The following is a 25,448-nucleotide window of genomic DNA, read 5'->3' on the forward strand; positions in this document are numbered from 1 at the left end:
TTAATTGCCAAATTTTAATGTTTCACGTGTGCTTCTCAGAGAAGACAGATTAAGCCTGACCACCACCTCCTCCCTGGTAGCTAAGTGCCTTTTGTTTCTGCCCACTATGCAGCTCCCTGGGTCGGTGGTGGAGGAGGGGTAAAGGTTCCCCCGGCCCTGCTCTGTTTGCCTGGAACCCAGCTGCCCTGTCCTCGGGCAGACAGAATGGCAACTTGGGCTGCATCTGCCCACATGGCAGACATATGACACCTCCACTCTTCCTTCGGGTGAAATCTCTGGCATAGAGTGGGGCCAACTGAGCTCCGCGGGCTGTCGAAGAAGTGAGGGGAAGCAGGGGGGAGTCAGGGGGGCGTGAAGAAAGCCCACGAAGGGACAGGGGAGAAGAGGTACAGGGTCGAAGACCGGCAGATGAAAGGGCCACTCACTAGCGAGAGGGAGAAGCGCGAGTAAAGCGACCAGACACCATGTGGACAGGGGGAGGAGAGAGCGCAGAGGAGGCGCGCGAAGGCTGAACGCCCCGCATCCCGACAGACCCCAGATCGCAGGAGACGAGCCCGCGCCGAGGGGCGTCTGCGGGCCAGGCGGTGCGGGACGCGTGCGGTCCGAGGGCAGATCGGGGGTCTCACGTGCCCCTGTCCGCAGCCGCCCGCGATGAGCGAGGCAAGCCGGGTGTGCTCGGGCTACTACAGCCTCAACCACAGCTTCGTGGAGCCCTTCGAGTGTCCCCGGAGCGGCGAGGGGGCCGCCCTCCTCTACTGCTGCGGCTTCGCCGACCTCAAGTACTGCTGCAGCGAGCCGGGCAGCTACTTCCCCTACAAGCACAGCTATATGTGGAGCCTCAGGTGGGCAGGGCGGGGGGCGGGCGGCGGGCTCTGGGGAGGCGACGAGCAGGACCACCCGGGGAGTGGGAGGGTCGCCCGTTCAGGTCGGGATCCTCCGGAAGGACACGGAGCCTCCGAGGGCAGGCGAGGGACCTGTAGAGAAAGCTCACCCGGCTGGGAGCTCCCCCAGGACCCGGGACCCGCTCGGTGCTGCCCTCGTCCGGCGAGGGTCCGGCTGTGGGCTCCAGAAGTGTGAGTGGGCCCTGGAGCCCCGGCGAGGCCCGCGCGGGAGGAGCGCGGACCGTGCGCCCAGGGCGCACGCAGTGCCGCCTTCGCTGGTCCCGCTCACCCCGCTCTTCACCCCCGCCAGGGACCGGTCCCAGGCAGAAGGCTCTGCTGGCAGAGAGAAGATACGCAGATAACTTAAGGTTTTCATTTTCTTTTTGATTTGTTTGGGCATTTGGTGCAATTGACTAGAAAGAGGGCTACTCTGGGACTCATTTTAAGGTATTAACCAAAGATTAGGATACGTCAAGTCTCTTTGAATGTGAGAAGGAATCAAAAAGGGGTGTGTTTGTGTGTGTGTGTGTGTGTGTGTATAAAGCTATTGGAACTTTATAATTTGCTCTTTTCAGATAATCTGACACTGACCCCGAACCGAACTGGAGACCCACAGACAGGGAAAGTCTTACTTGCTATAATACATCATGTGTAGAACCTTATCAGGGCACCCCTTTCTTAACGCCTGAGCGACTTGGCCGTTGCTTCGAAAGACCAGAGACTCTCTAAGGTCGGGTTTTTCTTGCCTGTTTCCTGCGATGGGAATTTTACTTATTCCACCTAGTTTTTATGCAGATATCTTCATTGTGAAATGCCACCCCCACCCCACCCCCCCTTTCTACTCCAAAAGACTGCATCCTTTGACCTCCATTCTTCCATTCTGCCTGGAGAATGTATGTCTCCAAACCCACCTTCAGTTGTGTCTCACAAACCAATTAGCTTATGCCTGGCAAGAGAGAGACTCTGCTAGTAAGCCGGAAGAGTGTTATTTCTCTAATTCTCTAGCATGATCCAGAATTTGTCATACAGGCCAAGTCTACAGCAAATGACCATAAATGCTATTTCTCGAGGCAGTAAAATAATTTTTTAAACGTATTGCAAGTTTCAAAAAAAAAAAATCTCAAAAAGGGGGTCGCCTACCAATAAGCTCATCTAACAACATTGTATTGTTGTGTCATAGTGGGGCATAATCTCAGAAAATGACAGCTTAGCCTTAATATTTGGAGAAGTAATCAGTACTGCATTGGCATATTATCTGGCCTTTTGGATAATAACATAGTAACCTGGCTCTGAGTTTTTGGAAGTGTTAATAATGGTGGCAGACCCCCAAGAGAGACTGGCAACTCTTAAGTCAAACTCAGGTGGAAAAGTGCCTGGGGTTCTCAGATCCCTGAATAGTCCCAAAGTGACAGGCAGCAGAGGATAGAAAACCTTCCTAAGGTTTATGAGGGCACCAGGAATGAATACCTTGCTGGGGTCTTCATTCAGCACGAACAAAATGGACAGTGTAGCTCAGTTCCTAGAAAATATAAAAATCATTTCAGCTGATGGCATCAGTTGGCAATGTTAAACCCGGGGTTCTTGTCAGTGTTTGAGCTCTGAGAACACAACGGGGAGGTAAAAATTCAGAGCTGCACTCCCCTCATATTCTTTGTTCTCCACCCTAATTTAAAATAGTCCAACTGCAAAAACTATTCCTGAAGTCACTAGCATTTGTTCTGAGATTCTGCAGCTGCTGGAGGAAGGCACAGTACATCCACTCCCAGGTAAGCAAAGTTGCTAAGCAGGAGGACTGCAGCATTAATGTGACGACAGCCTCAGACCCTCTCTCAGGGACTGGAAAGCAAACCGCCATAACGTTCTGCAGGGAAAGTAGAATTCTCCCTTTTCTGTGTCCGGCCCACCCCCATCTTTTCTCCCCTTACAAGTCCGTGCCCTCTTAGAGTTTCCTTTGGTAACCTTCTTCAGGACCTAGGAAGACAATACATATTGCACAGGGCAACGCACGAGTTCAGTAAGTATTTGTCAAAATGAATACTGTACGAGATTCCTAGAGTCCCATCTTTATCTAGATAAAGCAACATTTCTATAACGTGGAACTGTGACACAAACTGTTTGTCAAGATAACGAAGAACCTTCCTTTATTGTAATAGAAAGCAGAAAATAGCATTTTTTTTTCTTCCAGTAATACGGCTGGTGTTTTAAACTGTGTGCATTAAAAGCTCACGACATGCATGTTGAATTTAATTAAATTGACAGTGTTACTTTTAAATTGACCGAAGTACTTTTTCACTTTGAAGATCTTGTTTTTTAATAACCCGCCTTCTCATTTCAGGAATCTCTCCGGATGTCTGGCAGCCCAGCTGCCTTGTGCAGCAGATAATGTTAATTAAGTGGATTATGGTCCCACGTGTCTGTGCATAGTCCTAGCCCTCCCTGACGAGTATAATCTACAAAAGTCAACTTTGGTGCAAACAAACCTGAAAGAGGAGTTGCCAGAGCCAGGGGGCCTGACCCTTGAAAGAGAGTGCACCAACTGAGGGCAAACTTTGATTTAAATATCCAACTGTAGGGGCACCTGGGTTGCTCAGGCCATTAAGCATCTGACTCTTGGTTTCAGCTCAGGTCATGATCTCAGGAGATTGAGCCCCACATTGGTGTCTGTGCTGAAAGCACAGAGCCTGATTGGGATTTTCTCTCCCTCTCTCTGGCCCTCACCCTCTCTCACTTTCTCACCCTCCCTCTCCAAATAAATAAATACATAAAAACTTAAAATAAAGATATACAGCTGTGTGCTGACTCTAGCCACAGAATTTCCAGTTTTCACTGTGTGCAACTTTAGGGGAACTGGGCTGACATTACTAAACTAAGCACAAGCATGTTTGGGAGCCTAACTCCGTATCTATGGCCAAGGAGGCAATCTCTAAATTGCAGGGGTATTTTATCTTCTAAAATCAAGGATACAGGGGATGAGCTTAGCCCCTCACTTTTTAATTCTATTCTCCTTCTTTCCAGAGCCCTAACACACCTAGCATCCCTGGTCACATTCTCCCCTCCCTCCCTTTGGTACGTGTCAAACTTGTTGGGGCCTTATCTCTAGCAAATAGTGAAAGCCTGCAGTCAAGCAAGGCATATAATGAAGAAAAAGATCTTCACTGGCCTGGGAACAGCTGTCCTGGTTCTACTTGCCTTGTCATCAGCATCTGTGTTCTTTGCTACTTTTCAATGACCATTTCAATGATAATTGCTTTTCAGTTACTAAAAGTGGATCAATCACCAGTCAATTATTATTTGCTTCTATTTACTATCACTTACTTCTATTTACTACAAGCTAAGTACTCTATTCAGCCCTTTCAATATGTATGCCCAACACTATGGGAAGGTCAACAGAAGTATGTGCTCTTGAGCAACTTAACATTTTCTGTGTATATACTTATGTACCCAGACAAACATCTGGTTCAGGAAAGTTAAATACATATGTTTTGCTTATGAGTTTTTCAGGATGATGTTTTTTCCAAGCTCCTTTCCCCGTTTAAAAATATTAAGTTCATAGGTTTATGAAAACTGCTATTTCTCAAATGCTTACTCTTATAGATAATTGTATTAGAAGGAATTATTACAAAATTAATGCAGAGAAAATTATAAGACATACCCTTTATTTTTAGAGGAAAGCACCAGGGTTCCTTCCTTAATGCTAGAAGCCACTGTGTTATGCTCGTTCAGAAAGGAAAAACTCAGGCTAAACATGAACTTGATATAAACTTCATAAATACTGCTTTCCTTTCATTAAACATTCTTCTCTTTTGTAAGAGTTGTGGTTTTATATATTAGTGCTGTCTTCCATACGTGTCTCTGAAAGTTCTACATCTCCGGTAAACATTTGCTTCGCTAATTTGCGGACATCCGTATTTTTCTATTTGTCTTTTTTTTTTTTTTTTAATTTTTTTTTTTAACGTTTTATTTATTTTTGAGACAGAGAGAGACAGAGCATGAATGGGGGAGGGGCAGAGAGAGAGGGAGACACAGAATCGGAAGCAGGCTCCAGGCTCTGAGCCATCAGCCCAGAGCCCGACGCGGGGCTGGAACTCACGGACCACGAGATCGTGACCTGAGCTGAAGTGGCCGCTTAACCGACTGAGCCACCCAGGCGCCCCTCTATTCGTCTTTATTGTTGAACGCCATTTTTCCTCCTAAAATATATTGAAAGGTTTATTGCTTGAGATACTTTTGAACTAGCCCTAAAGAACCATGTGACCTTTCACGTGTCATATGGATTCGCGTGGTATTCTATACTAATGTTAACATATCAACGGGAAGAGAAAATCTAAGAATTTGATGAAAGAAAAAGGGGACCTTTTTTACTCTTTAGACTAAAAGATAATTTGGTTAGGAATGACTGAGGCAAGAATTAACCATATTCAAACCTTCTCTTTAGTGCATGTGTTAACCATTTTGCATGACGGTCCCCATGTTTTTCCTGTTTGCTTCAGCATCGGTGCCCTGGTTGGCCTGGGAACTGCTGCCCTTGTTCTACTTGCCTTTGTCATCAGCGTCTGTGTCCTTTGCTACTTATTTCTGTATACAAAGCCCCGAAGATTAGACACTGGCCTTAAACTTCAACACCTAGAGGCTTCTGCCACTCAAGAAGGTAATCACTGTCCATTATTTGTAGCCAATTACCTGCGCTCTATTCAAAAGAATAACCTGTACCTCGGTAACAGATTATGCCATTAACAATGAATGCTTCTTAAAATCTCAATTTATTACGTGCCTTTATAAAAATTCACATGAAATTAGACCTTAATGATGACCTATCTTCAAGAAACTGTGCCAAAGGAAAAATTGTGGCAGGATGTAAATGTTCTCATGAACAAGAATACACTGGCCCAACAAATCCACTCTACTATAGTTAAGTCTCATTCAGTTATGAAGGTTTTATCCCCTTGGAGATTTTACGTTTTGTTTTTGATAGAGCCACAGAAGTCAAAGAGAGGAACAAAATATGCAATAACTAATTCTTAGGGTTGGGTTGCTCCAGACTGGTTAGTCAGTGGTCAGTTAAGCATTTACCAGGGTGCCTGTGGTGTGCAGAATTAGGAAGAGGCATATAAAATACATCAGAGGCACACAAAGGAATAGAGAAATAAATAGAAGACAGTCTTTGTTCTTGAATAGGTTACAAACTAAGATACGTGTGTGTGTGTGTGTGTGTGTGGATAGAATGACTATAAAGTAGAAAGAAATTTTTATGTATAGTTTGTGGAAACGGGTCTAACTATCTCAATTATAAAGTGCCACACAAATGCTAACTGTTTGCATTATAAAATTCAATCAGAAAGAACTGATATAATTTTTGTGAATATACATTTCTATTAGTGTATTTAAAAAGTAGTAATCATAGGGGTGCCTGAGTGGCTCAGTCGGTTGATTGTCCGACTTTGGCTCACACCATGATCTCATAGTTCATGGCCTCGAGCCTGCTTCAGATTCTGTCCATTTGTGGTCTCTCTCTCTCTCAAAAATAAATAAACATTAAAAAATATAGCAATCATAAATTTTGATATATATGTTTAGAATGTATTCTAATAAAAATTTAGAACATATAAATAGGATATATATACATATATATGTACATATATATTTAGACAGAAGTGCTCACTAACTTCTATTTAAAAAGAGAATGAAAACATTTACTTTAAAAAATCTTGGAAAATCCTCTGCTCAGATGCTCTATTTTAGTTGAATCCTGAAATGTATGGAGTACATGCACTGCGACTTTATCAAATACGCTGTCACTAAATGATTGCATTAGCTCTACTTTGATTCTCCTAGAGATCTCCCTCAGAGGGTGTCCTGCATCACAGAGCAAGAGGCCAACGTCCCTTTGCAGTTCTTTTTCTGAAGCACTGTTTGGAACTGTGTGGCAGAATAGACAGGTTGTTCGTTGAATTTAGTCCAATGGCTTAGATCCTGTTCCTCCACAGGCAAAATGAAGCATTGGATTAGTGATCACCCAATAATCAGGTCATAAAATCATTTTTTGTCTCAAGTGCTTAGGTAATTTAAAGTAGAAGTCTTTAAGTTTGCCGGTGCATAAGAATCACCTAGGGAGCTCCTGAAAACCCACAAACTCCAGACTCTGCATTTTAAAACAAATAGGTCTTCTTCCCAGCTAAGCCCTGGACTCCCCTGCTGTCTACTCTCCACAGAGCAGCCAGAGTGAGCTTGTTAAAACCTAAGTCAGGTCATATCACTCCTCTGCTCAAAACCCTAATCACTTCCCATCTTTCTTGATACAAACAGTTGTCTTAACTGTGACCAGCCAGGGCTTTGGTGGTGTCCCTCTCCACCCACATTTCACTTCTCCTGTGCACAGCCACATTGGCCTCTTTGCTATTGCTTGAAATTCCTCTGCCCCAGGGCCTTCGCATACAATATCACCATTGTCCAGAAGGCTTTTCCCTCAGATAGCCATGGGACTTGCTCTTGCACTTTCTTTAAGTCTTTGCTACAAGTCACCTTTCTAGGGAGTTCTTCCCTGATCACCATATCTGCCTTCTTAACTCCTCTTCAACCTTTCAAACTTCCTTCCTGCTTTGTCTTTCTCCTAAGCATTTAGCACCAATATACCATACATTTTAGTCTAACTTTTCTCCACTTCAACTGGAAAGTAAGTTCCAGGAAAGTAATAATTTTCATCTTATTTCCTCACTACTATAACCCTAGTGCCTACAACACTTAACACGTATTTGTTGAATGAATTGACTGGAGTGGAATGGCACCTTTATTTATTTATTTATTTATTTATTTATTTATATTTTTAAAAAGTTTTTTTAAGGCTTATTTATTTTTGAGAGAAAGTGACAAGAGTGTGAGCAGGAGAAGGGCAAAGAGAGAGGGAGACACAGAATCGAAACAGGCTCCAGGCTCTGAGCTGTCAGCACAGAGCCCCACAGGAGGCTTAAACTCATGAGTGATGAGATCATGACCTGAGCTGAAGTTGGACACTTAACAGACTGAGCCACCCAAGCGCCCCGAATGGCACCTTTGTAGTAGATGATGAAAGGAGCATCTTTATTGTCACCCTTAGAGTCATCGACATTTATTGAATGTCTTCTGTATGCAATGTATTGTGCTAAATAGGAATTGGTTCTTCTTCGTGATTTCTTTCAGGGACTGCTCCAAAATATTACTTCATGTTGGCTCTGAGAACCCAGCAACAGAATTAGTTGGCTTGTGGACTGAAGTCTTATAGTCTTATTGCTGTTTAGCTAAGGAGATCCATTAATGCACTCCTCAGGTAGTTAGATGAAGTTGCTTTCTCACATCGAAATGTCCCCACTCTGCCCCTCTCAAAAACATCATGTTTATCACGCCAGCAAATTAATTCAGTACTCCTTTCCTGAGTGCTTGCTATTGACAAGGCAGGGTTTTATATGATCCCTGCCATCCTGCTGCTTTCAAAAGAGGGGATTTTTGGTCCCTTGGGTTGATTTTAACCAAATCAGACATAGAGGAGAGCCCAAAACAAACTAGGTAATCCAAATGTCACTGAAATAGGGAGAGAAAATGGTTTATATTTGAAAGGGACCCTTTAAAGTGATCATTTAAAAACACTGTGGTGCTGTTGTTAAATATGCAAGCTATTCCGGTAAGTCTCCCACCTAGGAATACATTACCATGTTCTAGCTATGAAAAAACAAATCTTTATTCCATTTAAGGAATGCCTTAAAGTTTAGGAACATAAGATGTTTGCATAATAATCAAATCCGTAAACATTACATGGGAGGAAATCTGTTTCATTAGTTACCACTCTTTTCTTTCAAAACTATCTGTTGTTACGAGTCAATCTCCTATTATTTTAGGTTAGTTTTTATAATTGAGACTGTTTTCATTACAGGCAATTTGAATGACCTACAGGGAATAATGTTTTTGTGCACATTCTAAAACCGGGTCAGGGCACTGGACTTTTTTGTTTCTGTAAGTGACAATAATCTGAGTCTAAAAGAATCTAATCTTAGGCTATTTTGTCAAGATTTTTCCTTGGTGTGTCTTTATTTTATTGGGTTTTTTTCTTTTTAATGTATACAATGTAAGGCTTTATACCTCTTGAATTGATCCTGAAGAAAACAGGTCTGTGGTAGTGACTGTAGAGAATAATTGGGCTACCTCCAGGGCTCACTTTGTGCAGAGGTACTATTGCTAAGAAATTGATTGCCCTTTAAATTGTGTCCCATAATCATTTCCTTCTCTTTGTGTGTGTGTGTTTTGAGTTATGTGTGTTTCAGATGCCAGTGTTGAAGAGAATCCCGTTGCTTTTCAGGTGCACTGTAGGAGATGTACAGTTCTGAGAAGATGGCTGTGTGAAGGACATCTTTCTGAGTAGACACGTTGAGGGCGAGGGCTCATTTCCTAAGACGGGAAAGAATTAATGGCTAATAGAGAAGCAATTAAAGGGGTGAATCTTCTAGATCCCTGCTTCTCAAACTTTTCCGCTGGAGAATCCTTAAAGGTAGAGTAGAGGGGAACGTGTACCTCCAGAATTCCAGGGGCTGGCGTGGAAAGGCTTGCCTTAGGCCTATGAGCTTGCAATTATTTTAAGTTCTCATATTTATTTTTAAAATTTATGGGATTTCCCAACTTGGCTGAATGCCACAGCTTGTTCTACTCTAATAATAACCCCTTCTTATTCTCATAGCTGAAGAAAATCGTTGCTTCAGGAAGATTAAGCACATCCATCCTGCAGTTTGAGTTTCCACTGATACTCTTGGGTTGCGGAGGTGGGTGGAGGCCTGAGAAGAGGGGTCGTTGGAAGCAGAGTTTTGGATGGAAATTAAAAGGGCAGATGTTCGCAGAGCGGCTTGGCACATATAAAATAATGTTTAGAGACAACAGACAGCGCCAAGGCTGTATCCGGTGGTCTCTTTTGTAAAGGCAGGCGATTTAATTGAAAAAGAGTGAGCAAATCATTAGTTAGGCACCGTGGTCTAGAAGAAAAACATAAATTACATATGGAATACTGAGAAAGCACATCTGAAGATCATATAATTGTTTTTTCTGCCTGTGAGAGAAATATGGCTCGGACTCGCTCAGAATGGTCTGCTATATTTCTTCTTCTTAGATGACTCACCTGGAAAGAAAACCTTTCTTTCAGATCACTTTCATTGAAGGAAAACTAGAAAATATAGAGAAACACACAGTGTCTTCCATGATTCCATCGCACAGAGATAAGCGTCACTAACACCGTGTTGAGTATCTTTCAGGATTTTTTGTACCCATCTATAGATCCACGTACATGACAAAATGGCGGAGAATAAGTCTTATGCTATTTGTTTTCATTGAACAATAGTGACATCTTTGCCAATACATAAATACCTTTGCCATCAGTTTTAGTAGTTCCATTTTAAAATCCTGATGGAGTGCTATGATTTTTTATTCTTTTATTTTTATATAATTTCACACTTCCAGAAAAATCACAGGAAAAGTATAGAGAAGGTTGTATATCTTTCCTCGGATTTACTTAATGTTACTATTTTGCCTTATTTTCTTTATCACTGATTTTCTCTCAATGCATATTTTCCAAGCCATTTGAGAATAATTTGCAGATATCATTCCTTTTAACCGTAAGCATTTTGCTAAGTATTTCCTAAGAATGGGATTTTTTCTTATGTAGTGAGAGTATGTTTATCAAACTCAGGAAATGTAACATCAATACAGTAATATTATCTAATCTGCAACTCATATTCAAGTTTTGCCAATATCCTTAATAGCTATGCTTTTCTTATCTAGGATCTATCTTGTAATTAGTTTCTTTAGCCTCCTTCAGTCTTCAACCATTGTCTTTCATGATTTTGACATTTTTTTGAAAGCAAAAGCCAGGGCGTCTGGGTGGCTCAGTCGGTTGAGCGTCTGACTTCGGCTCAGGTGATGATATCACAATTCATGGGTTTGAGCCCTGCATGGGGCTCTGTGCTGTCAGCTGAGCCTGGAGTCTGCTTCGGATTCTCTGTGTGTCTCTCCCTCTGCCCCTCCCCTGCACGCACTCTCTCTCTCTCTCTCTCAAAAATAAACATTAAAAAAAGAAAAGAAAAGAAAAAGCCAGTTATCCTGTACACTACCTTTCAATTTGTCTGATATTTTCTCATGATTGGAGAGAGATAATACATTTCAACAGGAATACCACAGAAGTCATATTCCCAGGGCGTCATATCAGGGCATCACATAACATTCGTTTGTCCCATTATGAGTGATGCTAACTTTGATTCATTGGTTAAGGTTGTATTTGCTGGACTAATACATTATAAAGTCACTATTTTTCCCTTTTAATTACTAAGTACTTTGTGGGGAGGTACCTAGAGACTGAAAATGTTTTGTTCTTCCTCAAACTTTTATCCACTCATAGATGGTTCTTGACTGAATTTTTTCATTCAAAATTTCAAAATAATTTCAGATTATTACAATAATTGCAAAATGGTGATTTTCTGACCCCATCATTCTTATTCCTTTGACATTGGTTAGTTGTTATTCTCCTGCAAGGAAGAACTCTCCCTCCTCCATTTATTTACCCATTCATGTAATTGTTAAGATCAGTATGGACTCAAATCCTTTATTTTAAAATATTCTATTACTGTCATTAGTTACTCTGATCCTTACATTGTCTCAGATTTGGCCTCCAGGAGCCCCTTTAAATTGGGTCCTTTGTCCTTTTGAAATGTATCCATAATTTTTTGAGCACTTTTTTGCCTTCTGTCACAAAATGTTCCAGGGCAGCCTGTGCTTCTCCTGTTCCAGCCCTGGAATCTTTTATTTCTCCAAAAAAGCCTGATTCATTTTGGTAGAAACAGTATTTAGAAACCAAAATCTGAGTGTATCATACTTCATTATTGACTTTGAACTAGCTTCCATTTTTTTTTCATAAATTGAACATCCAAGTGTTTTCTTTTTCTTTTTTTTTAATGTTTATTTATTTTTGATAGCACATGGGGGGAGGAGGAGAGAGAGGGAGACACAGAATCTGAAGCAGACTCCAGGCTCTGAGCTGTCAGCACAGAGCCCGACGCAGGGCTCGAACACACAGACCATGAGATCATGACCTGAGCCGAAGTCGGTCGCCCAACGGACTAAGACACCCCGGTGCCCCTAAGTATTTTCTTAGCATAAATCCTTGAGAGTGGGGTTGTTGACCAAAGGCTGGACACATATTGAAAGCTGTGGATACAAGTTCCTAACTGCCATACAGAAAAGTACTATTTCATGTGTATTATTATTTCAAAAAATACACATTTTACTAATTTCATTGAAAAAATAATACAATGTTTTTATCTAATTAGGAGTGAGAATGGACATTTTAATGTTTGCCATTCTTTCTTTTTTTAAAAGGGTTTTTAAAGTAATCTCTACACCTGCAGTGTGGGGCTTGAACTCATGACCTTGAGACCAAGAGTCACATGGCTTTTCTGATGGAGCCAGCCAGGTGCCCCTGTCATTATTTCTTTTGTGGCATATTGTTGCTCATATGCATGTTTCCCATGGGAATGTACATTTTTCACTGCTTGATAAGAGCTTTACACACAGTAACTAAACTCTTTTACAAATATATTACAAATGTTTTTACAGTTGTTTCCCTTGTAATTTTGTGTGTGACAATTTTTCATTTATAGAAGTTTTTCCTTTTGTAATTTCTCCCTTTAGTTTCATACTTACAAAGTTCTCACCTCTGGGGACACCTGGCAGGCTCAGTCAGTACAGCATGCTACTCTTGTTCTTAGGGTTGTGAGTTTGAGCCCCATGTTGGGTATAGAGATTACTTGAAAAATAATAACCTTTTTAAAAATAAAAAAAAAAAAAATAAACTTCTCACCGCCACTATAAGATATAAAGATATGCAACTGTATTTTCTTCTAATACATTTATTCATTTGTTTCTACATTTAAGTTTTTAATAATCCTGGAATTTTAGTTTTGGTGTAAAGTATGAGGTAAGTATCTGCCTTTTTATTTTGCAAATAATGAGCCAATTGTCCAGATGTTTATTGGATAATCCATCTTTCTCTTGCCAATTTAAAATGTCATAAACTGGGGGCACTGGGTGACTCACTTGGTTGAGCAGCTGACTTGATTTTGGCTCAGGTCACCATCTTGCAGTTCATGGGATCAAGTCCCATGTGAGGCTCTGCGATGACAGCATGGAGCCTGTTTGTGATTCTCTCTTTCCCTCTCTCTCTGTCCCTCCCCAACTCTCTCTTTCTAAATAAATAATTAAACTTAAAAAATAAAATGTCATAAGCTGAATTCTTATATATACTGTGATCTGTTTTTAGACTTTCTGCTCTGTTAAATTTATCAATCTGGTTATTCTTAAGCTAATGATATACCTTAAAAGTTATTGTAATGATACAGTTTTATTTTAATATCTGACCAAGCAAGCCTTTCTCCTCCCTCCCAACATGCTTCTTCATCAAAGTTTCTTGGCTACTCTTGTAATGTTGAATCACACTGCCAAAATTTTTTTAAGTTTATTTATTTTGAGAGAGAGAGAGAGAGGGAGAGAGAGAGAAAGAGAATGGGAGAGGGACCGAGAGGGAGAGAGACAGAGAGAGAGAAAGAGAATTCCAAGCAGGCTCCAAGCTGTCAGTGCAGAGCCCAACTCTGGGGCTTGAACTCACAAACTGTGACATCATAACCTGAGCAGAAACCAATAGTCAGATGCTTAACCAACTGAACCACCCAGGTGCACCCCAACATCGTCAAACTTTTAAAAATAAAGTGGTATTTTGATGGATGTTGTAATTTTTTTTTAAGTTTATTTATTTTTGAGAGAGAGAGAGAAAGAGAGCATGTTGTGAGCAGGGAGAGGGGCAGAGAGAGAGGGAGAGAGAGAATCCCAAGGAGGCTCTGTGCTGTCAGCACAGAGCCCAACATGGGGCTCGGTTCCATGAACTGTGAGATTATGACCTGAGCTGAAATCAAGAGTTAGACGCTCAACTGACTGAGCCACCCAGATGCCCTTGTACTAAATTTATAGATAACTTTGGGAGCTTTTTTTCTTCGTAGTCTTAACTCCCCTTCAACAAAATTCTGCTCAAAACTCTTATTAATTAGGATACCAAATTATTTTGTAACACCATTCTTTGTTTCAGAAAGGCTTTCAGAACTCATTGAGATTTTAGTAGAAGATGGGCTAATTTGAATTCAATGGCAGAAAAAGATGCCGTGTCTCCTAAAGGGAACTTTCTACTTAAAATAATGAGCCTGTAATGTCCTATGGCTGCTTTTGTTCCTAGAATGTGGAAAACCACATTGCTCAGCACAGCTACTGCCACATTTAGCATTTGTGGGTCCTCCCCAGGGCTCAAGGTTAGGCAATCTTGACTAATGTTGGAACCAATAAACAAAATAGAAGCCAGTCATTCATGAAAATTTCATTTAACGGATTTTAAATATCAGCTAAATTTATTTGTGAGTTATGTTAGTCATCAATGGTTGGCAAAATTTAATAATGAAGAAAAGAAAAAGAGGGGGGGAAAGGTCCATTGTGGAAAAAAAATAGGACAGGAAAAAACATTTCTCGATAGAACTGTCTTCACTCATTGATGGAGGGGCAAAGCAAAAGGGCAAGTCTGAGATTCTAGCTTTCTTTTTTTAATGTTTATTTACTTATCTGAGAGAGAGAGAGAGAGAGAGAGAGAGAGAGAGAGAACAAGCAGGGGAAGGGCAGAGAGAGCAGGAGAAAGAGAATCTCAAGTAGAGTCCACCCTGTCAGCGCAGAGTCCGATGTGGGGCTCGAACTCACGAACTGTGAGGTCATGACCTGGGTCAAAACCAAGAGTCAGATGCTTAACTGACTGAACCACCCAGGTGCCCAGGTGTAAAAGATTCTAACTCTTACAGTGCATATTTAACTGTATTTACTGGAGATACCAATTCATCCTTGAGGAGAAGCAGGGCATTGGTGGCAGGAAAGGACAATAGATCAGGAGGTCACTAGGCAAGTTTTGCCCACTTCACCATTAACTTCAGATCCAGCCCTATGCTTCAGATTCAGTCAGAAGGGAAAACATCCTCTTGCAAATCAAAAACACTCAGAGTGCAGATTTAAGGCTGCATGTTTTCACTAGGAGGAGCCGTGGGATGAGTGGGATGTGTAGATTTTCCACTTAGTAATAAAGTGAGCCGCTAATTAGGAACTAGAAGGACTGAGAACAGCGACACAGGAGCTAGGGGGCCGTAGGCAGATAGCTGCAGAAAAACTTAATTAGGATTCTGCCAGAGAGCCAAGGGATGAAGACCTGCGGGGGTCCCCAGCATTCGTTTGATATTTTGAAATGGCAGGCAAGGGCAGAGTTCATAGAAGAGTTGCAAAATAAATGGATTCCTGAGGAATGAATCTGAAAATGAATGCACAATTTAACTGTTACCAGAAGAAATAGATTGGCGTAGTTTGTGATGAGGATACGTGGAAAGATTGATGAATTGGATATGAATTTTGGTAAAGGTCAAAGCTTTAATTTAAATGCTAGTCTGAGAAGTAGAGCCTTAAAGGAAGGTTGAGATTTACATGGGATGACCACACACACACACTAATGAAAATGGGACACGAACAGCAGGAAGAACAACTAATGCCAACCCACGAAAGAACAGACATGTTGGAGCTTCACAGTCTGCACTCAGTAAAGAAAAGGAGGAATTAAATAAGAAAAACCTTTTATCTGTAACAAATCCCTCAATTTGTAAGCTCAATGGATTTACAGATTACTTACTGAAAATCGAATCCATGTTGTAACCCTGGGACAGAAAAAAAGGCAGCTGATTTTATCCCTACTTTGTTGGTTCAGAAATTAGCTTCTATTTATCAAAGCAAAACTAGGAAAAGGAGGTTGCTGAGGATTTCCCGCATTCTCTTCTAAAACGATTCCAAAGAGATGTAACTAGCTGGACTCTGTTAATCACTGCAGCTACTCAGTGCAGTTGTTTTTCCTCTGTGTCTAGTTATTCTAACTTACTGGAACGACACACATTGAAAGCATCTTTGGGGGAAGAGAGTGAACATCAGGGTTAACTTGCGTATCAAAGTTCCTGCTTCAAAGAATATTGGTATGGTGTTTGTAATAAACCTTTTGTTTGTGAAGCAAATTGCTTCTGTGAGGGTAAGTGCCTTGCCTTAAGACACCAATCTAAGAAACAGTCTTTGTACCTACACTGCTTAGGAGGATCCAGGAGCTGAGGAAATAAGGAGTCAGGGCTGGAGAATGGGTGCCTTTACAAGTCCTAGATGAAGAAAAATCTGTAACACCGGAATTTATTTTGCAAGCCATTAAATCTCGGAGGGCAGTAGACAGGTTAGATAAACTTTTTCAATGGTGGCCAGGAGATACATAATGGAAACTAGAGCTGTCGGAATGGAGATAACTTACAGAGAACCCCGGACAAAGGGGTTCTTAGATAGAACCCTTAAGTTAGGAAATAACTGTGAACTTATTTCCCATAAAAAAAAGACAAAAACAAAAACTATGTGATAAGGTAGATAAAAACACCTTGAAAATCTTTCTGAAATATTATTAATATAAGTATGTAAAAAGCTTAGGAAACGTGAAGGACTGGAGTTAAGCAACATTCAGTTCACACTTCCAGCAACTCCAATAAAATATTACAATTTTAGATTACATTTAAAGAAATGCCTACGTAAGGTACAAAAGCCACCCAGGTAATATGAAGCTAATTTACATCTTACGTCCTTGATCTTTTATCTTTACCTGCGAGAATCCTGAAGATTCAAATAGGACCACGCAAATGAAAAATGAAACTACAAATATTTTGTTTTTCAAATGTTATATGAGGAAAAGTTTCAACACCCCCCTTAGAGAATAAATTCCATTACTTAAGTACTTAGTAGTTAAATTTTCATCTAGTATTTTTTGAAGCCCCACTTTGCAAGTAATAGTCAAGTCAAATGTATCGGTTTCTTAGATTTTCAAGCAACCTTCCCTGCTCATTTAACAGCTTCGATTCCTGATTGGGCACAGAGCTCCTTACCAGGCTAGAAAATGTTGCGCCTACAACAAATCAACTTAAAAATCAAATCATATGGCCGAAACATTATGACTGAATGTTTAGAAGTAGAACATTAATTTATTTTACCACCCAAAAGCTTCAGAAGTAATGACATAAAGCCATCTATTGATCAATTTTAGGCCCTGTACTTTAAACTTCCGGTACTTTTAATATTAGCTCAGAGGACAATACCATCCACGTTTCAGTTCTAGGGGCATGATCTGGGAGCTGGAGTGAGACATCATTCTTCACAACTTGTAAATAATACTGCCCTATAAGTAGTGAACTCTGCAATCAACCTATATGGGGGATATTTGGATGGGGCCTGGAAGGCAGTCTATACAATTATAAATAGGCAGAGCCAGGCTGAAAACTGAGGCTTAGACTTCACGTTAAGTGGTGAAAAGTAGAGGAAGTAGCTGTTTCTAAGAGTGGAACCTTTTGGCCAGTGGGTCCTGCTTCCTCTTAGGGAAGTTTAGAGCAGATTTTTCCAAATGAGACTAATTAGGGAGGGAGACAGTGATAGGAACCCATAAGCTGAGCCCTGAGAAACACCTAAGAGACCTGGGAGAAGAAAAGGGACCAACAAAAGACTGAGAAGGAGCAATACAGACAGAGGAGGTGAGTCCAGGGTGGTATCCTGGAGGCCAAGGAAAGAAAATGCTGCTGGCCGGTCAGATAAGATGTGGACTATGAACTGGGCTGGGGATTCAGCAACAGGAGGGCATTAGTGACATCTGGGATTTATCTACTACTTCCACATATTCATACATTATTTAAATTTGCACATTTTGGTTAACTATATGATACAGCTACTTTTCTAACAATCATTTTTGGAAAATAATCCATTTCTTTGCTATCAGCTTCAGTTTTTGTGATGATCAGAGGTCTATATTCCTCTACCCTTGTACATTTTGGATTGATATTGACACAGAATGAGTGAATGAGATTGTGGCACAAATGTGTTCTTTTTAAAGATTACATCTAAATTGATTATGATAGCAAAGCCTTAAGAGTGGTGCAAATTATTATGATTAGCTTTAGTACAGTTTTGTTCACTTTATGCAGAGGGATAGTCACACTTTTATTAAGCAACCCAGAAATTGTTGCCTTCTTCTCAAATGTGTAATTTCCTCCATGGAAACACAGAGGAAGAAAGATAAGCACGGAAATGAAATTCTTCTGTCACTGAATATTTCCCTAATTTGACTTTCAGAAGGAAATTCTCACAAGCAGCTTTGAAATGATTCGGTTCTCACCCATCCACCTAGTGTTTTCAAGACATAGCTTCAATATTGCTACAAAATGTATTTTCCAAGCACACATTTTAAAAAGCCAAATTTTATGTCCTAATTCCAAGTAATTATTTCATTTTGTTTTGTGTTGTGCAGGCAACCCAAACAGGAAAGCCAATGCCCCCAATTCAAATGCAGCATCAAATTCGACAATTGAAACATCCTATGAAGCTGATGACATGAATCAAGAGCCACGGATGGAGATGACACAAATCAGCACTGTGTATTATTAAAAAGCCTGTGCTGTAAAAGCTCACTGGAGGAACAGAGCAAATAAAAATAAAGAATGCATTTCAAATACAGTTCGTAATAATACTTCTCAAAAATTCATCATGCACAAAGCAAGACGCAGCTGTGCTTTTGATTTTTCAGTTGATTTATTAAAAACCCACTAAGGTTTCTGATCATGTGCAGAGAAGTTTACTTTTATTTGCTAATTAAGATGTTCCTGCAGTACATGAAATGATGCTAACACTTCTGGAGAAATTAAGGAACTTAAGATAACAAAGACAAGCAAACCTATGCTAGTGTGGAACAATGGGAAATTTATGTCACATGAGCAACATTACACAAGTCTTTGAATACTTAGCAGCAGTTCATTTCATGAGATGGTACTGGATACGTAAATCTCGGAGGGAATTGTCTTGTAAAATAGAGGTGGCATGTTTTTAAGTCTCTTAGACATGAACCCCTTGTCTTTTTCAGAGGGTTTGTGGGGCGCACAATGAACGTATTGCCTTTGTAAAAGCTAACATTCAAGAACAGAGTATGTCACAATATATGATCTTAATAATAAATATTTTCAGCTTACCAAGGGATAACCGTAACACGAATCCTTCACTGATAAAGTTCCTAAGGAACTTCTATAATGAAAGTTATCAAACACACAAGTCCTCTGGTTCCACCTAAGCTACTGCAATACCACATAGACATCTAGAAATAAAACTACAGTTTCTGCAAATTACAATTGTCTTAAAAGATTTTTTATGCGTAAGTATGATTTCTATTGTAAGAACACAGGCCTGGGTGTCTTAAGGAATGCACTAAGAAAAAAAGGATTAATTTTAAGCTGGCTCTGCTGAACACATGTACTGTGTGGTGTAAAGTTATGGAGTGGGAAGACTAGCCTTTCACAGTGTGTCAGACACAGCTTCTCTGGTCTGAGGGGGTGGTGGGGGAAGGAAAGCCCTATTGCACTTGGGCATGCAAGGCTAAGGGTTAGAAACTTGGGACAATTAGGCTGTCAAAAGTTTTACCAAGAACTAGGGATATCTTCTGGACCAGCACTGTGCAGCAGAAGTTTCTGTGATGATGGAAATGTTCTTTCTGTGTCTGCCCTGCTCATAGTAGCCACCAGTCACCTGTGGCAACTGGGCACTTAAGATGTCTCTAGAGCAAATGAAGGATACCTTTTATTTTATTTAATTAATCCAAATTTAAATAGCTACATGGGGCTATACTGAGAACATAGTTCCAGATCATTATTGACACATCTGCTGCCTATGTTGATTTCATTTTGGCTATCTTGATACACAGATAATAATTATAGTACCATAGATGTTGCCTCAAGTAAAAACCTAGGTTGAGAAAGTTTAGTTAAGGCACGGGTACAGTTCTACTTTTGTTGTTCAAGGGCGAACGCAGAAGCCATGAATGAAACAAGAAGCAGACAAATTGGTCAAGGCCAGCACAATCCTCACGGTCTCCCAAACTCCTCTTAACCTGTGAGACATACAGGAGCTGGCCGTGGCTGGATGTGTCATGAGTTGTGCCCCTGGAAAGGCATCCCAATTCTCTGGCATTCTGCACATTTTTTAAAAAGTTGGGAGGCAACAAATGATGGTCAGAAGACCCTGGGTTTTGTGTGATTACAATTGTGCTGGCTTAAGAAGCGTACTCTCCTTGGTTGCCAACTGCCCAGGGAGACTGAATCTCAGCACTGGTACTAGTTATAGTCCCTGCCAAGCCAGGTCACCTGAGGGAGAGCCACAGGGTTCAACCAGTGGACCAACTGGTATGTGTCTCTGTTGCTTTGAAGCAGTTGGTGCTTCACACATTGAGACAAAATATTAAGCAAGATGTCTTATCAAATCACAGCTGAGTCTATACAATGAAAAATATACTTTAGATGATTTATTTGGGTGTCACTAACCTAGTGACAGAATTTAAATCAGTCACAAATAATCTAAAAATGTAAAACACATTTCAAAGTATGTACTTATGCATGTAATTCTGGGGACGCATCTGATAAAGAACACAGTAGCTTTATGTGTTTTTAGAAGACTTAAGTCACTGGAATTTTTGGTAATAATCAAATCTTAGAAAGAAAAGTGGGTCTAGAAGAAGAGTAGAAATAATAGGACATAAAAGGCTCAAATTATTTTCTATGCGGTCTTCTTATGAGAGCAATTTCATCTTTGAAAAAAATTGTTTAATAGGATTTCGAAGTGGATAAAACCAAACCCCAATAAAGGCCATATCTTTCCTTAAAACTCTCTCATGGTGTCTCACTGCTTACAGATTAAAGTTCAAGCTTCCAAACACGGAACATAAGACTTTGTTCTCGTGTTCCTGAGAACCTAGAATGGTAGTCTCAATTCTTACCACATCCTGCCTTACATAATGCTTGTAATTCTTGACACACACACAACTCAAGTTTTTTTACTGTGATCTTTGTTCACAGTACCCACTCGTCAGTAACTGCCATGAGTTCTATCTTCAGTCTCCATCAAAATCCAAGTCAGCCATCATTTCTTTAGGTAGCCTTTTCTCACTTCTCCAGACTAAGTTAAGTATCCTTCTGTGTTTTTATGAACGCATGTTCAGGTCAATCACTGTATTTATTATACCTGATGTTGTGTTCTGTTGTTTCTCCCACCAACTAAACTATGAACCCCTTCAGGGAAGCAAGTGAGTCTTATATATCTCTGTATCCCCAGTACTTAGCAGAGCGTTTGCTATGCCAGGCACTCAGTCAATGTTTGCTGAAGAAAGGAAGCAATGACATTTTTATCAATATTATTAATAACTCTTCAATCTAGTTAAAATGAAAGTGACCTAGGGTTATATAATTTTAGACGGAGTGAACCATAAATATAGACACATAAAATTGTTTTATTCCTTATTTATTGATGTTTTGGCCTCAGAGAACCAAAGATGTGAACAGATGTACATTAGGGGCAAGAACTAGGGATACCTCTGAGAGATTTTCGTGAAAAGAGGATACGGAGAAAAGAAACAGGGAATTTTGTGGGGAGTGGATCCATCAGCCCAAAAGCAATAGCCTGAGTATTTAGATAATCAGGTTACAGATACAAATCTAAACATAAAATCTATATGCATCTGATGAAAAAGACATACACTGGTTGCTAAGAACGTAAACCAAATATCAATTACCTGCTTAAAGAAGTTGAATGTGTTTAACAGGTATATTAATAAATTCAACCTTTACCAATACAGAATGCTACCTGCCTACCTACAGCAATTTCTAAAATGAATAATATTACTTGAATTATACTAACATATTGATAATCATATACATTAAGGACTGGAAGGGTTCTCAGAGATAATTGGGTATAATATATTACAGATCAAATACACCAAGGCCCAGAGAAGATAAATAATTTAGTTGAAAGTCACGAAGGTAGTTAGAAAGGCCAGGACTTTTTGGATTTTTACTATTAAGTTCACTTTTCCTTCTGCTACATACATACTGCCTCATAGAAAATCTCACTAATTTTCTCCCAAAATTTATTAGTGAGATTTGTATCCAATCCCAACAAGATCACTTTACAAGAAAACCAGTAAAAAGAAATAAATTTTATTCAGATGACAGGTTTTATAAACTATTCTCATACTATGGGGAATTTACTCAAGAATAATTCCAAGAATGTATCTAGGGGACAAAATTACTGAGCAATAAAATTTTTTAATTTGCACACTGTATTAGTTAATGATGCTGAATTTTATGTAACTCTTTTGGACCATTATCAATTGTGTTCCCATTCAGAAAACAAATCTAATGAGCCAATGTATAATCTCTATGATTAACAGAAATAAAACTCACAAATAACTTTACATTACTTTTGTTTCACTATAATTATTAGCATTTTTAACCATGTTAAAATGGGATGAGGCCATCCTTGTGCATGCAGCATTTTCCTATCATTTTTAAGTTTTTTATTTTTTCATTATGATAATGAAAGAACCGTATTTTCAGAAAATACAGCTAAAAAAATACTGAAAATACAGCAAAGGCCAAACAAACACTTAAAAATGTAATAACTTAATAACTCTATGTTTCTCTCCCAACACCTGACTAAACTATTTAAACAAAAGAGTTTCTTTCTGAAGAGGCCATATGACGGAATTAGGTGATGGAAAAGCTAGAAGAGTGAAAGCTTCCTCAGCTATAAAGCTAGAAGAGGGATGTGGGTGTAGCCTCCCTAGATCTCAGCATGGTAAGCAGATATTACGAGGAGCTGTGAGCTCCCCCAGTGTGAGTGAGGTCATGCGAGCAAGGGGAGCTGGATGAAGAAAGAATCAGTACATTTTTCCAGCTTGTGAGGTTACATGTACTTACCTGGTTTCACCATAATGAATTTGCCTGAAGCCATGTCTGTAGGTTAGTAATCTGAAAATTTATAACTGCACCACAGTGAGTACATGCAATCTTTGGTGCTGTGCCATGATAAGTGATTGATGTTTGATGCTGCTAAGTGCTTAACTCACTGGGTGTAAGGGATATCCAAATATCAAGCAAAGTAAGTAACACTGATCATTGTGAAATTAACAGTGTAAGAAACATTTATATCTACTGATAAATGCTTGAAAATGCTTACTCATATAAAATTTTCATTGTTATATAAAGGCTTTCATGATGCAACTCCCTGGCTCTTATATTTTAAAAAGTACAGAATAAAATTCTTAACCCTAAATTTTTGTCACTGCTCTTAAGGTCTAAGACGGAAGTAAAAGAGAGAAACACCCCAAACTGGTCATTTTTGAAACCATAAATTCAGTGTGAAACCTGCTTCAAAACTACAAATTATTTTAGACAAATAAATATATATGTTCACATTTATAAAAAATTTCCACATTACTCATAGAAACAAGCTTCATAAAATTTACATACAGAATAAAAATCAGTTCTAATAATGATTTAGCTGTCATCCTCCTAATTAAAAAGTTCTGTGTTTGAGGTATCACTTTAAGAGATGCCAATATGGCACATTTGTAAAACAACCCAGGAGTCTATCCTAAATATCCTACCCAACACAGCATCATCTCTGCAAGACTCTGAGAGGCTGCACTACGCTTGTCTTTTTAAAAGAGGAAGAGAATTTTAATTGTTACAATAACAGAGGAGGCAGGTACTAGACACTCTGCATTTCATGTAATAGTAAAACTCCCTTATAAGTATTTTCATTATCTTCTTGCCAACACCATTCGCTTAAAATGTCCTAGTTAAGACCAGTGAAGCAGCTTCATTTCCTATGACATCCAAAAAAGTTTCAAGATTTAAAAATGACAGTGAAAAATTTCACTATCTTTATACATTACCATAGGAAATAAAGCTATTAAATTTTTCAGAGTCAAGAGCAAAGCATTATCCCCTACCTCATTTTATCACTGGAAGGTGGACACTTGATTGAGCAATACTCATTAACTGCTAGGTAGATTACCTGTGTTGACTGGAGTAAAGCCATTTACAATCAACTTATAAAGTAACAACACTAGTCAGACACAATCATGAATACCAAAAATGATGTGTTTTGTATGTATAAATATCTATATTTGGGGTGTGGCTATCAAGTAATAAGACTGATTCAATACTTTATAGTCAGCACATTAAAAATCTATTGCCAGAAGACAATGGTCCCATATACGAAAAAAATGTCTATATGGAAAAGGCTGTGGTTTATTGCAAAGCATGATTATATAGCAAATTCCAAGGAAGGTCAAATAATTTCTAAAACCAAATTTTAAAATTTAATGGCTTAGGCTGAAGATTCAGTTACTTTTTGCAGATCTCAGAAGGATTAGGGGTGGAAGAATGCTTTTCCTTTTTTCTCTTCTTTTTTTCCTTTTTGTGGTGTTTCCCCCTTTTTGACTTACTCTTTTTTTCTTTTTTCTTTTCTTTCTTCTGGTATTTTTGTTTCTTTTGTTTTGAAGTGTCCTCTTCAGTGGAACTGGATGAATAAGACCTATGGGCAATAATAGAGACTGACTGATAACTGCATTTATGGCTAATAGCTAAATTTAAATGGGATTTAACTGCCTGAAATCATTCTTGGAGCAAAGTGGGGTATAAACAAAGAAACTCAAAATGTGCTTTATATATTTGTATTCTCTTAAAATACAGACTTCAGAATTTTTGCTCCTTGGTCATAGAAGCTGACAAAACAAATAACTCTATTTTGCTCAACTCTAGTATTAAGTTTTAAACTCAGTAAGGATGCAATAATTTTTCTGTGATTTTCAGCTTTTCATCCTGTTGTACCCTTCAAAATCTTATAAGCTAAACAAAGTGGTATTTACCAAGCCTTTATCATATATATACAATTCATTTACATATGCAATAACTTGTTAGCATATTCTTTTTTTTTTTTTAATTTTTTTAATGTTTACTTATTTTTGAGACAGAGAGAGACAGAGCACGAACAGGGGAGGGTTAGAGGGGGAGGGAGACACAGAATCTGAAGCAGGCTCCAGGCTCTGAGCACAGAGCCCGACGCGGGGCTCGAACTCCCGGACCGTGAGATCATGACCTGAGCTGAAGTCGGACACTTAACCGACTGAGCCACCCAGGCGCCCCAGCATATTCTCTTAAAAGAGCTACAAAAGGATGCAATTATGTAAAAAGGGCTATATTTGTACCTTGGTAAAAATGGGTGAAAGCTGAAAATTAGCTAAATAAAAGGACTTCTGTTAAATTCCTGTTCAAGTGATACAGATGAGCACTTGCATTCCAAAGTAATTTTCACTAGTTACAAAAAGAGATGTTTTAAATGCATACAAGTAAATGAGGATGATTTATCATTATTCTTTATTTTTCTAATACTCCTCTAATACTAGATTTGGAAAAAAAAACTATGCAATTCCTTCCTCTAGTATTAAAAGAGAAAAGTAACAAAAAAAAACAGAAAAGGCATCTCTTAAGATCTTATATAAGTAGGTATACAACAATCTCCCCACATCCAAACTCTAAATGTGTCAGAAGA

The 25,448-nt window shown here is 39.4% G+C and overlaps 2 protein-coding genes across 2 annotated transcripts in view; one reads left to right on the forward strand and one right to left on the reverse strand.

The window, feature by feature from the left end:
- The first annotated feature begins 651 nt into the window (after positions 1–651).
- SHISAL2B (shisa like 2B) lies at positions 652–18,527 on the forward strand. The gene is made up of 3 exons (XM_049649524.1): positions 652–842; positions 5,372–5,529; positions 18,322–18,527. Exons 1-3 carry the CDS (start codon positions 652–654, stop codon positions 18,456–18,458), a joined length of 486 nt encoding a protein of 161 aa, XP_049505481.1. The 3' UTR covers positions 18,459–18,527.
- Positions 18,528–24,121: 5,594 nt separating this feature from the next.
- Positions 24,122–25,448, reverse strand: part of SREK1IP1 (SREK1 interacting protein 1) — a 41,149-nt gene continuing 39,822 nt past the window's right edge. Inside the window, exon 5 of the mRNA XM_049649523.1 lies at positions 24,122–24,431. Coding sequence (XP_049505480.1) covers positions 24,242–24,431 — 190 coding nt within the window. The 3' untranslated portion in view covers positions 24,122–24,241. The remainder of the gene's footprint in view (positions 24,432–25,448) is intronic.

The sequence above is a fragment of the Panthera uncia genome, assembly GCF_023721935.1.
Source record: "Panthera uncia isolate 11264 chromosome A1 unlocalized genomic scaffold, Puncia_PCG_1.0 HiC_scaffold_17, whole genome shotgun sequence".
NCBI classification, from domain to species: domain Eukaryota; kingdom Metazoa; phylum Chordata; class Mammalia; order Carnivora; family Felidae; genus Panthera; species Panthera uncia.

Excerpts from the sequence above, each read along its gene's own strand:
- SHISAL2B (XM_049649524.1), top strand. The coding sequence starts at position 652 with ATGAGCGAGGCAAGCCGGGTGTGCTCGGGCTACTACAGCCTCAACCAC. Across the intron at positions 843-5,371 it reads AGCTATATGTGGAGCCTCAG|CATCGGTGCCCTGGTTGGCC; the intron begins GTGGGCAGGGCG and ends TGTTTGCTTCAG. Across the intron at positions 5,530-18,321 it reads GGCTTCTGCCACTCAAGAAG|GCAACCCAAACAGGAAAGCC; the intron begins GTAATCACTGTC and ends TGTGTTGTGCAG.